A 13,838-nucleotide genomic window follows, 5' to 3' on the forward strand; every position below is an offset into this window, starting at 1 on the left:
GGACGTGTGGGGCAGAGCCCAGGAAGGCGGGGCTCCCGTCACGTGCAGTGGCCCCGTGTAAAAATTAAAGGAGGACAAAAAGTGCTCTAGTCCGGTCCAGGTGGATGCAATGTCCCACAAGTATGGAGGAAAGGGGACGGGACATGGGAGTATGATGGCAGCCCGGCGATGGGAAAGGAAGAATATTAACAGGCATTCTTTAAAGAGAAGAAAGTTATGACCTCCCCCACTCTCCCTACTGTGAAGGGCCGAGGCCCGTCGACTAAGTTTCGGCAGTCAAAGTTCATATAGACAGTACAAGTAGTCTCGCTATATTGAGATTCCTCAATTCCCCATGTATTTAGATCAGTGTGTATGTATGATTTTACATTTGGTGGATTTAATGCTTTATCTTTCTGCATGTGGCAAGATAATATGTTTACATTTCTGGCACTTTGATACCTATGAAATTGCAAAATGTTGCCCAGCTTGTCGCCACCCCCAGTCATCAATATGGTGCACACAACAGGAACCCTTTGTAACCATGGGGACCCTTCCTGATCACCCCAACAAAGTCACATCTAAAACAACAAAGTGATTGTCGACAAGGTATTTTTCTCTTTTGTATTCTGCACATGTGAAAGACAGCAAACTACTGACCTGAATGCACAAGATCTCTGACTTAGACAGAGTTGAAGATTAGTAGGGCTTTGCACTACTATAACGCTAAGAAACAGGAAGAACCGCAGCAACAAGTGCATACAAAAAAAGATTAATTATTTGGTAACTAGAACTGCGTGAGTAGGCAATATCCCTTTAAGTAACAAAACAAAACAGAAATAATAACTGGTCTGCCTTTGACACTTTTCTTGCAAACATTACATTAACAATAGATTTAAATCGGTTTTACTTACCCTTCCTTTATTTAGTGTTTCTTGTGCCTCCAATTTATAAACAAGAAAATCTAGACAAAAAAATAAAATAAAGAATCCATTTGATCACTTTAAACAAACAAATTCAAGCCGGTAACATGCGAAACATAACCCAATGAAAGCTTCAAATCAATGACTTTCTAGGTTCTACAAACTGGGAGGTGATAGAAAGAGACAAAATTAGAAGTAGCCTTAGTATTCAAGCAATGTTTTCTCCACGGCAGTCCAGAAGAACTCTTGGGGTGGGGGGGCGGTCGTGCAGGCATACCAAACTTGAAGAATACCTTTTTAAAAAATTCCAGTAGGAAGATGGAAAAATTCAAATCAAACCTACTGTGCAAGAGTTGCATCATTATTTGGAGGCCTCATACCATCGCAGTCTGAATTAGGTCAAACAGAATGGTTGTTGAAAGAAAAATGTCTTTCGGAACTAAATATTCTTGACCTCAGGTACAAGCCTGCAATCGCTTGTCACTTTTCAAAACAGCAAACGCTGTAGTTGACCCAACCGTAAAATTCATGGTGACTAAAGCAGCATATTTTCTACTTTATCCTTAAAAAGGGTACACCCATAATCTAGTGAGAGGAACCAAACCCCTAACATTCAAAAGACAGTGGCAGAGTGTCTCTGCGGAAACCGGATGTGGAGGTAGTAAGAAGGCCATCAATGTCCAGTTGGTGTCGCCTTTGTCTACACTCCAAGCCATCAGATGTCTCGATATTGAGTCCTGGGAGATGGTTTGTGTGAACAGGGGGGATGGGGCCGGCTGCTTTTAGGTGATACGATAGTGGCATGTGATACGGAGTGGGCAAAGGCTGTACGGCAGGATTTATGGTCTCATGGTTTGTTAAAGAGGAAAAGCTGACACTTAAAAGGGAAAGACAGTCAAGACTAACTAACTCCAGGTCTGCTCACACAAGACTGCACAGCAGTGTTATAGTCAACGTACAGTACTACCCGAGATTGGCAGCTGCTGCATAAATGTCCATGCCCTCCAGAAACGTAAATACTTGCAAGTATCTTAATTTCTCATCAAACAACAGCAGCAAACAAACTACACAACGAAAACATGCCACAAGAAGAGTGCATTTCCAGAATCAGGTTATGCATCTTCGCTTTCCTGCCAACCTACAGTAAGGGGACATGAACCATGTGTTGTGTGTACAGGAATTAATAAATAATATCTTTAGTTATTGGTATATACAAAAGAGTTTCTTGTAAGCGAGTAAATCACTCATCTGAAGTGCATTTCTGTTATTTTCTCTCCATGTGCAGAACTACGTCCCACAGGAAGCATTCCAAATCTCATATTTGGAAGAGGAGTTGCCCGACTATGCCACCTTATGCACATGTGCCTCTGCATGCCCATGTAGGCTCCACAAATTAACTGGGACTGCTGGTTCCTCTGCCTCACCATCCCACGACTTTTGGACCCTCAAACTCAATTCCAAAGTGGGAAAGTTTGAGCTCAGGAGGGTCACAGATGTGCATATCCAGCCTTTGATGTAGGCAGAAACGCACTTACAAAGTGGTACCCTCCAAAGTAAAGGGTCCAGTGTGTGATCGTTTATCTTTTCATTTTTTTAAATTATTTTTTTACATAGAAACACTAAGGAGGATCAGAAACCTTCTCTACATATAATCCTGGAACAAACTATAGATGGTGTGGCCCCTTTCATTCAAATTGAAGGAAAAACGAGGTGGACTCACTTTGACCTGGAAGCTGCAATTGAGTGGTGCCCATCTGGCTCTTTGCAGGAAAATGTGAATAAAGAAATTGCTTTAGGAAGGCACAGGGGCGCATTTCTACTATTTGGCCTGGCTTTGAAGGGTAGACCGTTTGACGCTCATTTTCTTGCCAATGTCAAGAAATTCAACAACATAAATAAAGCTGTCAAAATGCTTAAATGCTATGAAAAATAAGGACAGGTTTTCCATAGGGCCGGCAGTAGAGGGTTGTAGACTCAGCCAGAAATATTAATATTACAATGTGCAAACGGCAGGTTTGGTCAATACAGCCAGAGTATTTTGCCAATGGGCAATTTCTAGCAAATGAAGATCTTCCCAAGAAAGAAATACAGAACAGTTTCAGACCCATCTTTTGGTCGTATCGAACCATGATAAATGGCTGAAGTGCAGAGTGCTGACCAGAATTATTTTTCAAACCCTTTCTTCGCTTCTAGTTTGGGAGTTTACCCAAAGCCTTTCAATGGCTGGGTGAATGGAGCAAGCCATTTGCAACAACTGGTCCAGAACCAGTGATCAGCAGGTTTTACAGTCCATTTAGGTTACATTTTGCAGAGGTCCTTCATAAGCTGTACTTCTCAGGAGAAGCATAGGTTCGACTTGGACAAGTTGGCCAAGAGCACAAAGAGGCCAAAGAGTGAACCCTACAGTTGAAAGGTCCTTCATGTAAATCTCGATCTTGGGCTCCCTCCAGTTCCATTCAAACAATCTTTGAAAATCACTCAATTTCAGTCAGGGCTTTTCAGGAGAGAAAAATAAGTGATTCTTGTAAAAAGCTGAAGCAAAGTGATCGTTGAAGTGACAGGAGAGTTTGTTTAGCAACTTCAGTATAGATATGCTTGCAATTGAGTTCTTATTTGGCCTAAAAGCAGACATGATTTATAAGTCTCATTCAAGTACCATGCATTGTGGAGCTTTACGCAATGGAACCTCCAGAAGTGCAGTGGTCTTCCAAGGAACAAAACCCAATCTTCAGTGCCTTGAAAGTGCTAGCAAAATAGTCAAATGAAGGCCAATATGAGCTTTACAGTTTGGAAAGATAGAAATATCTTTGGCCATGAGTTTCAACCAGAACTACAGAGGTAGCATTTCTATGGGTCTCTCCGTTAGATTATCAATTGTAGTTTTTTGGTCCTACTTTTCATCTCTCCCTTCAAGTGATTCAGTCAGCAGTCCACACTCTCCTTCTCTCCTCATTTCTAGGACATCTCTAGGAATTCACACTACCAGCTGCACCTCCTCAGAGGTATTCTTCCTTTCCTCTCCTTACCCCAGAAGCTCACTGTCTTCAGAGCTCTGGTTCTCTCTAGGCTGGACTATTGCAACAGCCTCTTTCTAAATCTGCCTGCTTCTACTCTCCACCCTCTGCAACTCATCCAGAACAGGACTGCGAGACTTTTCCTTGAGCTCAAGCCCAGGGATCGTATCTCTCCAGGACTGAAATCTCTGCACTGGCTCCCAGTTGCTGCAAGGATTAAGTTCAAAACCCTCTGCATTGTCCACAAGGCCTTCTGGGGCCTGAGGCCTCAATACTTTCAACTCTCTCTTCCTAAATATCTTCCTTCTCGAGCTCTTTGCTCATCCGCCTCCGACTCCCTCAGGGTCAGTCGCTTCTCCAAGCAATGAGTTTGTGGTAGATTTTGTTCTTCAGCTGGAGCCTCCCTCTGGAACAGCCTCTCTGCCTCCCTGAAACTCAAGGAGAATCATCTCAAAATCTTTCTCTTTGCTTCTGCTTTTTTATTCGTTTATCTCATGTACTGCACTGCCCACCATAACCCCCCCGCACTCTCACTCTTCCCCCTTCCCATGCACTTGTGCAATCTGAATGACACCTGGCCTAGTAGTATCGTGGTCTGTCTTCCCTCTGTTCCCCCTATCTTGTCTCGTCGCACCTTGAAACACTTGTGTATAGGCGCGCTATAAATGCCATATCATCTGTCCAATGTGACAACAATGTGTTCTGCAGGACATGCATGGAAGGCAGAAATTGGAACCTCTGTGCAAGGGTGTTCCATTACAGCCAAAGCACACAGGATTGTGGGGAAGATATTTTTGCAGGCCAACAGAGCACTTGGCTGCCAGATAGTGTTTGAAACCGGTTGATGAAGCAATGGCATTGGATTTTCACCCCGATTATAATCGGGGTAAGGTTTATGTCTTTCGAACGGTCACCAGCACACGAAGAGCCAGATCTGATGCCACTAGCCTGTTTAAGACTGTGTTGGAGCACATGTCTGGCCAACCAACCACGGGTTCTGTTGGAGTTTCATGTTCTAATAGTAACACTTCTGCTTGTTATGGAGTCGATGGGTATTTTGGTTGATGAAGTCTGCCTCGTCCCCCCCCTGATCACTAGAAGGGCAGTTGGGGGGGTGGGGGAAGAAAGAGAGAGAAAGAGAGAGAAAGAATTCTACATGTGCAACCTTCAGTATCACTTCCCACTTACCCAAGGTTTGCTAATGGCGTTTAGGGCCAGAAGGTGACCAGCGCATTCTCTACTGTTCCCTCCAACACACGTCCTGTTATACAGATCTACTCACTCTCAATCTGCAAGAACTTTGCATGGTCATGAAGGGGAAGCACTAGGGATCCAGAGAGGTAGTGGGGGCCGAGGCAGTCACAGCTGTAGACCATCTCACAACACAAATTCACCGATCCGTTGATTTATCCTCCAGCCACACAACCCTACCCATTTATAACCCCCCTAACTCAAAATCGGCACATAAACTCCCAGTACGTACTACCACTCACTGAAGAAAACACAATCACACATTGTGTCACCAACTAATGCATTCACACAAGAACATATGGTTAAAATAGCTAAGGTATCAAACAAAAACACAAAAATACACTTTACCAAATGAAACTCAATTGTTATTGGCTTTTCCAATGCGTATTTTCTGTGGGACTCTTCGCAAAATATCGCAGTTAACTTTATAATACAAGAATACACATCACTTGAAGATATTTTAAGTGAAGGGAAATATGTTTTTATAAACGCAGCGCAAGATTACATTGTTCATATTTCTCCTAGTACTTACTAGCAACAGAACACGTCTGTGCTAATCTTAAAACGTATGTTCGGCACTACTGCAGCATACTGCAAGTCAGTCAAGCAAAAGACGCACATTTGTTTTTTAGACTGAAATACGTTTCAAACATTTTTTGCACATTTGATAAGCAAACCGACATCGACAAATAACTGGGTGTGCATAAAGGAGGCAGGCACTCTGTACAGAAAACCCGTGAGGACCAGAACAAAATCCAAGACCTCAGAACTGGGTAAAATAATGTATGTGAAGATCAAACCGGTCAATATATCAAAAGGTCAGGAGATGCTTTTAAAAACAGGATGGTTTATTTGGGGGCGTTATGCTACTCAGCTGGTGCACACTGCCATTCACAGCCACGGAGGCTTGCCAGAAGTGGGGCTATTATGCAAACGCCAGGGATCCCAGACCTTGTTCTGCAGAGGAAGTCGGAAAGGGAATAAGAGGAGAGGCGGGGCGAAGGGAAGCAGATTTTAGACGAACATGTATGATTTGAAATGACCAAAGAAGAGATGAAATGAAAGAAGGAATTTCGTGATGCTTTGTGATCATGTGACCCCATGCAGAAAGATCAGAAAACAGATCACTCGTGATGCTTCCGAGAGTTACCGTTTAACCAATGAGGGCGGTTTCTAGTCCTTTTAATCAGTACTGAAGTTAGTCAGTGAGTCGTTGCATGATGGCCTTTAATTATGCCCTAGTGTTACATTGAAATATGAAGACGCGTTTGTTAAGTGTTGCCCTAATTTTCCAGACCAGCTGTGGGAAGTGATAGAGCTAGGAGCGTACACAAACACAATGTTACAAAATAACCTAAAATAACGGACAGTGCCCATTTGTTTTGGGGAAAAAAATGAATCCAATGAATGTAATATCATTAAACCATGAGGTTACTGCTTTTATCATTACATCGGTGCAGTTGTGGAGACGAAACCGGATTGTTCGTCTATGTTCGCTAAAATGCGAGGATTCCGGCGCAGTAATACGGCATAATAGCCACTAGATGGCAGCACACACTCGCCATATTTTGATTCGAATCTACATTAAACAAGTCTAGGAAAACTGCTGCCACAAGTTTTAAAAGACTAGCGTTTATTTTTATTTCTGCGATTTTACTTCCACGGGTTTAAAGCAACCCCAAACAGAAGCAAAATGAACGGGCCTTAACTGCACCGTGACTGAATCGGTTTTTGTAAATCATGCATTTAAACCGGTTTATATATATAAACCGTTTAACAAGAACAACCACAGTCCATAATAGACATCATTGTTGGGTTTCCAGAAGCGCGAGCTTGTAGCAGTAGTGATTAAATTTCCAAGAAGCCGGAATCGCATTACATCTGTCACGGGGGAGACTCGCCCTCCGCCTCTTGAATGAACAGTCTACTGTACCGGGGGTTTGGGTGCCCCCCCCCCTTCCCAATATAAAGTCGCACGCAATAAAGAACTAAGTGCGACAATGACTTGCAACAGAGCTCTCCTCCTCTGAATGTACTATTAACAGAAGTCAAGACCACAAGATCAATGGACAAGTCGATAAATGTGAAGGCGAATTCCAACAAAGTGTTCAAGAAGACCTGAGGGAGAGGAGCTGGGACATTTCGAATCTGTACTGAAGCAGCCCTACTTTTTTTCACCACATTACAAAAGTGGGGAAGAGGGCGGAGCGGTGCTCCTCTACTTTGAAAAAAGTAAAAAACCGGGACCGGGCAACTAACAAAAGTAGGACTAACTCTTAAAAGTTAATGTCATGGCACGATACACTTCAGTAGCGTTTGGAGGAGAAAGGTGTTTAAGTGTTACTGTTAAATGAATTATAATGTGTTTATTTGATCACACACCAACAACATCTTAAGTTGTAAAATGCAGCATTACTTCTGTGCGAGATTGTGCATTCCTACTTGGCAGATGGAAGACCAACTACTACTACAACAAAAAAAACAAAAAAAAAAAAAAACACAGGACATCTGCAGTTTCCAATGGAAACCTAATCTTGAGAAAGGGAGACACAGAGCACCAAATTCCGGGACAGTCCAAACAAAACTGGGACGTCTGGTCACCCCAGATACAATTATTTTAAAAAAGAAACTGTTCCGGGATGGTTTCGTTTTAAAATAAAAGTGTAGGAAGAAGTTGAAACGTGCACTTCAGTGCACTGCACTGAACGCTCCCTTAAACAGTGCAAGCATGTGTTTGGGGGTTTGTATTGTGCATGAGACGCGCGTGGCGACGGGGTTTGTGGGGAGCAGGGCAGGTAATTTAGTTGCACTAGCTCTTTTCATACACTTCGGCTGCTGCATTACACGCTCAGTGCAATAACACCCTGCATAATATTGCAGTACTACCATTGAAAATATTCTTAATTTAACATCCTAATCCAATCGAAGGAACAAGTTACTTACCTGTAACTGTTGTTCTCCAGCATGGGTCTGGCATGGATTCACATGCTCATGAATATTCCCTGTCGTCAGGCCGGGAATCATCGGTAAAGAAAAAATCAGTATCAGTTTTGTTTCTGATCTGTCTTTCTCAGTAGTAACCAATCACTGGTCTCTGGGTCATACGGCACCCAACCAATGACTGCCCTCTCCATAAGCCCCGCCTCTGGCAGCCATCTTCAGATTTGGTAGCACGCAAAGTGGCAGTATGACCAAGTGAAGAGCCGCAGAGGGGTAGGAGGGAGGGTTCGCATGTGAATCCATGCCAGACCCATGCTGGAGAACAACAGTTACAGGTAAGTAACTTCTTCCTTCTCCAGCATGGGGTCTGGCATGGATTCACATGCTCATGAATACAAGAATACATAGCAGTACACACATGCACAACCAACGGGACGTGGCAAAGGCTCAATATTAAGCATTACATAAAAAACTCAACATTAAGCAATTCTTACCTCCTCACCATGCTCACCTTAGGCGAACAGGTTGCGCAGCACCGCTTGGCCGACCCTGGACTCCTCCTTGGAATCCCAGTCGACGCAGTAGAATCTCGTGAAGGTGTGCGTCGAACTCCACGTAGCAGCCCTGCAGATGTCCAGCAGGGGCACACCAGACAAGAACCCCGTGGTAGCAGCGATAACTCTGGTCGAATGGGCTCTCGGACGGCCAGGCAACGGCCGGTTTGCCGACCATGACATTGCATGATGCAGCCGGAGAGCCATCTGGAAATGGAAGCCTTCGAGAGAGCCTTCCCTTGGTTCACAGGTCCAAAGTTCACAAATAGCTGTGATGTCTTCCGAAAACTCTTCGTGCGGTCCACGTAGAACTTCAGCGCTCTAGCCACATCCAGCGAGTGCAAAGTCCTCTCAGCCGGTGATGAAGGCGACGGGAAGAAAACAGGTAACACCAAGGGCTCGTTGAGGTGGAAGTCCGACAGCACCTTGGGCATAAAGGAGGAGTGCGTCCTCAGCACCACCCTCGTGTTGTGAAAAGTCAAGTATGGAGGATTGCAGGATAGGGCCTGGATCTCTCCCTCTCGTCGTGCGGAGGTGATGGCCACAAGAAATGCAGTCTTTCACGACAGGAACTTCAACGGTGCCGAATGCAGGGGCTCTAATGGCGCCCCCATGAGCCTGGTTAGCACCACATTGAACTCCCACGCCGGGGCAGGGGCCTTCACCGGCGGGAACAATCTGAACAGTCCCTTCATAAATTCCTTCACCAGGCGATGGGACCACAAGGACGCCCGTCCTGTGGTTCTGGTATATCGGGATATTGCAGCCAGATTTATCTTGATGGAGGCGTGAGCCAGTCCAGCCTTGGCCAGCGACAGTAGGTACGGCAGCACTTGAGGGGCCGTAATCCGTAGAGGGTTAATCTTCTGTGCACGGCACCAGACAGAGAACCTCTTCCACTTATGTCCGTAGCACTTTAGAGTTGAGGACACCCTGGCCTTTGTAAGGACCTCTCTGCAGTCAGCTGGGATATCGTACCCTCCAAACTCTAGTGCTGCAGGAGCCAGGCCTGCAAGTTCAGCGACTCCGGGTCGTGATGAAGTATGGCGGCTCCTTCTCTGGAGAGAAGATCCGCGTCCGTCGGCAGCTTGACTGGTGGGGACGCTGACAAGTCCAGGAACCAGATCTGCCTCGGCCACGCCGGTGCGACAAGGATCCTTGCACCGGGACCTCTTGAGCTGGTTGACGAGTCGGAGCAGCAACGGAGGGAACGCATATAGGAACAGGCCGTCCCAGGGGAACGAGAAGGCTTCGCCCATGCTCCTCGGCTGGGGGAACCTGCTGGTGAACCTCTGGCACTTTGAGTTCATCGCCGTTGCAAACAGGTCAATCTGCGGTTTTCCCCATCGTCGGAAGAGTCGATCCACTTGATCCTGACGTAGTTCCCACTCGTGGCACGAGCGCAGCTCCCTGCTGAGTGAGTTGGCGATGGTGTTCTTTATCCCTGCCAAATGAAAGGGCACTAGAAACATCCCTTGGGCGACAGCCCAATGCCACAGATCCAGGGCTTCCTTGGAGAGGGCTGGGGATCTGGTTCCTCCCTGCTTCCGGATGTAGAACATCGTCGTGGTGTTGTCGGTGAAGATTCTCACCAACTTGCCCTTGAGGCACGGGAGAAAGGACCCGAGGGCCCAGAACACTGCACGGAGTTCCAGGATGTTGATGTGAAGCGGTTTCTCCTCCGGGAGCCAAAGGCCTCTCGCGTGAAGTTCTCCGGTGTGCGCTCCCCGCCCTTCCAGGGAGGCATCTGTCGTCACCGTTATCTGGTGGGATGGGGTCTGAAAGTCTCTGCCCGCCGTCAGATGAGCACGGGTGCCCCACCACCGGATCGCTCGTCAGAAGGTCTCGTTGAGCGGGATCCTGTCCTCGAAGCTGCCCGTCGTTTGGATCCAGCGGGCGTAGAGGAACTCTTGCAGAGGGTGCATCCGAAGCCTGCACAGGCACACAAGATATATGCAGGAGTACATCATCCCGAGGAGGGACTTGACGGACCTCACCCTGGCCACGTCCGTGGCCAGCAGGCGTGGCACCTTGCCCAGGATGGCCTTAGTCCTTTCCTCCGATGGCGAGGCCAGACCCGCCACTGTGTCGAGCTTGGCTCCCAGAAACAGTGCGACTTGCGATAGGACCAAGTGGGATTTGGGAAAGTTGAGGGAGAATCCCAGGTTCGTGAGCAGCTGGACGGTCTTCGCTGTGTGATCTACGGCGAGCTCCCTTGTCCTTGCTTGGATGAGCCAGTCGTCCAGGTAGGGGTAGACGTGGATCCCCTGCAGGTGCAGCCGCGCCACCACCAGTGTGAGGCACTTGGTGAACACCCTGGGTGCCGACTTCAATCTGAACGGGAGGGCCTTGAACTGCTAGTGCCGTCCTTGGACCACGAACCTGGAGGAACTTTCGGTGTCCTTTTAGAATGGGGATGTGGAAGTATGCATCCTCCAAATCCAACGACGACAGGAAATCGCCCTCCTCCAGCTGTCCCAGCACATGCTGGAGGGTGACCATCCGGAACTTCTGTGCCTTGATGTACTTGTTCAGTCCTCGCAGGTTCAGGATGGGGCGCCATCCTCCAGTCTTCTTTTTAACGAGGAAGTACCTGGAGTATACTCCGGAGCACCAGAGCCTCTTCGAGACGACCTCGATGGCACCTTTTTTGAGCATCGCCCTTACCTCCAAAAGCAGTTAAGGGACGTGATTTTCTTTCCTGGCCACGGGTGGAATGCGGGGGCACTTTTTTAGAAATTCGAGGGCGTGCCCCTGAGCCAGGGCGTCCAGCACCCAACGGTCAGTGGAGATGGACTCCTACACGCTGACAAACTTCGCCAGCCGGCCTCCCACCGGGGTGCTTCGGTGGGGGCCCGACACTGCTGTCGGTTCAATCTTGACTGGAGGACGCCTTGCCGCCTTGGCCTCCCTGGCGACGACGGCAGGGTCCACCCAACTTGCCTCGTCCTCTATAGGCTTCCTGAGATGAGGAGCGGGCCGCTTGGTGCTAAGTAGAGGAGCCACTGCCGAATCCCTTGGAGGCACCCTGCTTGCCTCCGGTGCTCCGAAAGGACGGCCTTCGTTGCCGGAGAACGCCTAGGGCCTTAGCTGTCTCCGTGTCCGCCTTGATGGCTTGGAAGGACTCATCCACTGTTTTCCCAAACAGATTGTTCCCATCGAACGGCATGTCCAAAACCTTGGCTTGTACGTCCTGTCGGAAATCCGTTGCCTTGAGCCACCCTCGTCGTCGAAGGCAAACGCTGTTGCCTAGCTGGCGGAAACCGGTGTCGGCAATGTCCATTGCCACCGTAATGGTGTGATCCGATGCCACTTCGCCTTCTTGCAAGATTTCCAGGGCCTCGGCCCTCTTGTCATCCGGTAGGAAGTCCAACAGAGGGGCGATCTTGCACCATAACTCCCTTTCATAGCGGGCCACGATCGCAAGGGCGTTGGCCGCCTTAATCGTTGTTGCCGCCGACGAGATAACTTGTTGTCCCATTGCGTCCAGCTTCTTTCCTTCGCCGTCCGGCGGGGAAGTTGACGCTGGGGCCGATGCCCCCCCCGCTTTCTTCTTGGCCGCCGCTGAGACAACCGAGTCAGGGGTGGGTTGTGCCCTAAGACACAAAGGGGCCGCGTCGGGGACCCGGTACTACTTCTCGTACTGATCCCTCTTGGCAGGCGTCGTAGACCGGTTCTTGAGAAGGGTCAGACCCTCGTCCCAGATGTCATCCAGCAGAAGCACAGCGAGGACTGTCTTCCTCTTGGCCTCGCGCCGTTGGTAACCTTCTTCTCTTCGGGGCAGAGCTGAAAAAGCTCGGATGCCTTGGTGATCATTGCATGGAAAGATCCGATCTCGTCGGGCGGGGAGGCCCAGGCTGGGGGCGATGGGAGCTCAGTCCCGTTGTGGCCGTCGGTACCCGTCGTGGCCGTGTCCGTTCCCGTGTCATCCCCAGGGATGGGGGACATGGGTAAAGGCTGAGCAGGCCGTGAGGGCTGAAAAGGCGGGGCTGGATGGATCCGTCTTCTCTTGTTCGGGGGGGGCTTCCCGTCGGGCCTGGTTCTGGCTCTGGCTCCTCCGTCGAGCCTGGTTCCGGATCCTCCGTCGGTGGTAAGGGCAATCTCGTCCTTATCTCCGAACATAAGGATTGTATCGCCAACAAAATGGCCACCGAGTTATCCTGCGGCTCCGGAAGAGACGGGTGACTAGGACCCTCGCCGGTGCCGCCATCTCTCTCGTCACCTTCATCGGGATCCCTCCTGTGGGGATGGGCCTCTTCCGACACCCTCGTCGAGGCCCTCTAAGACTTCTACCAGCTCCTCCTCGGATGCTGTGTCCGTGTCCACAATGGCTATCGCCCCCCCTCTTTTTCTGCCGGGGTCTTCACAGGGGTCTTTTCGATGGGTATGAAAGAGGCTTCCCTCCGCGGAGGCAGGGAGACTCTGGGCCCCCAGGTCGCCTCCACTGATGTAGCCTCCACAGGCTGTGCCAGGGCCGCCACGACTTCCTCGATAGAGGCCTTGGCCGGGTGAATCAAGGCCTTCGCCACCGTATGTGGGCCTGTGGCCTTCGCCTTGGGGTGGGGGTCACCGCCTCGCTCCCCCTCGGCTGGATCCGTCGAGCTCGACCGGGGCCTCTCCAGAAGCTTTGCCGGGTTCTCGGCCTTCCTCTTCCCTGAGCCAGAGCGTTGGCTCGTGGTTAATGGCACTGGAGAGGGTGCGCCCTGCCTGGCAGCCAACGAGCCTGACCATTTGGCGCTCCTGATGCCCGCGGACTTGCGGTGCTTTGCCTTCTGTTGGGCCCCCGTCGCCGGGGCGACCTCACAGGACTTAGAAGACCGCTCGGACTACTTCTTCTCACCTGACGGGCTCTTTCCTTCCAGCCAGTTGGAGAGACGAAGGTGTCGGTCCCTGATGGTCCGTTCCGACATGTTCCCGCAAAACGCGCAGTCCTTCGCCACGTGCGTTTTGTCCTCATGAAGGCAGTAGAGACATTTTGAGTGCTCGTCCTCCTTGAACACATTCTGCAGCTGGCATCCAGGGCAAACCCTGAACAGCTTTCCGGGCGTCGAGCTTCCTTTCTCCTGGGCCATGTTCGGGTAGGCCGCAGGAACTTCTGGACTCCTCCAAGAAGCGTAACTCGACGAAATCTTCACCCTTGAGGGACGTAGAAAAATCTGACACGGATGCCCGTTACT

The 13,838-nt window shown here is 49.1% G+C and overlaps 1 protein-coding gene across 5 annotated transcripts in view; it reads right to left on the reverse strand.

Annotated features, from left to right (window-relative positions):
- Positions 1 to 13,838, reverse strand: part of GOLIM4 (golgi integral membrane protein 4) — a 508,200-nt gene that overhangs the window by 377,312 nt on the left and 117,050 nt on the right. For all 5 annotated transcript variants that reach the window (XM_069618504.1, XM_069618501.1, XM_069618500.1 and 2 more), the window contains exon 3: positions 894 to 943. In XM_069618504.1, the coding sequence (XP_069474605.1) occupies positions 894 to 943 (50 nt within the window). The remainder of the gene's footprint in view (positions 1 to 893; positions 944 to 13,838) is intronic.

This window comes from Ambystoma mexicanum, chromosome 10 (assembly GCF_040938575.1).
Source record: "Ambystoma mexicanum isolate Mex_15411 chromosome 10, UKY_AmexF1_1, whole genome shotgun sequence".
NCBI classification, from domain to species: Eukaryota; Metazoa; Chordata; class Amphibia; order Caudata; family Ambystomatidae; genus Ambystoma; species Ambystoma mexicanum.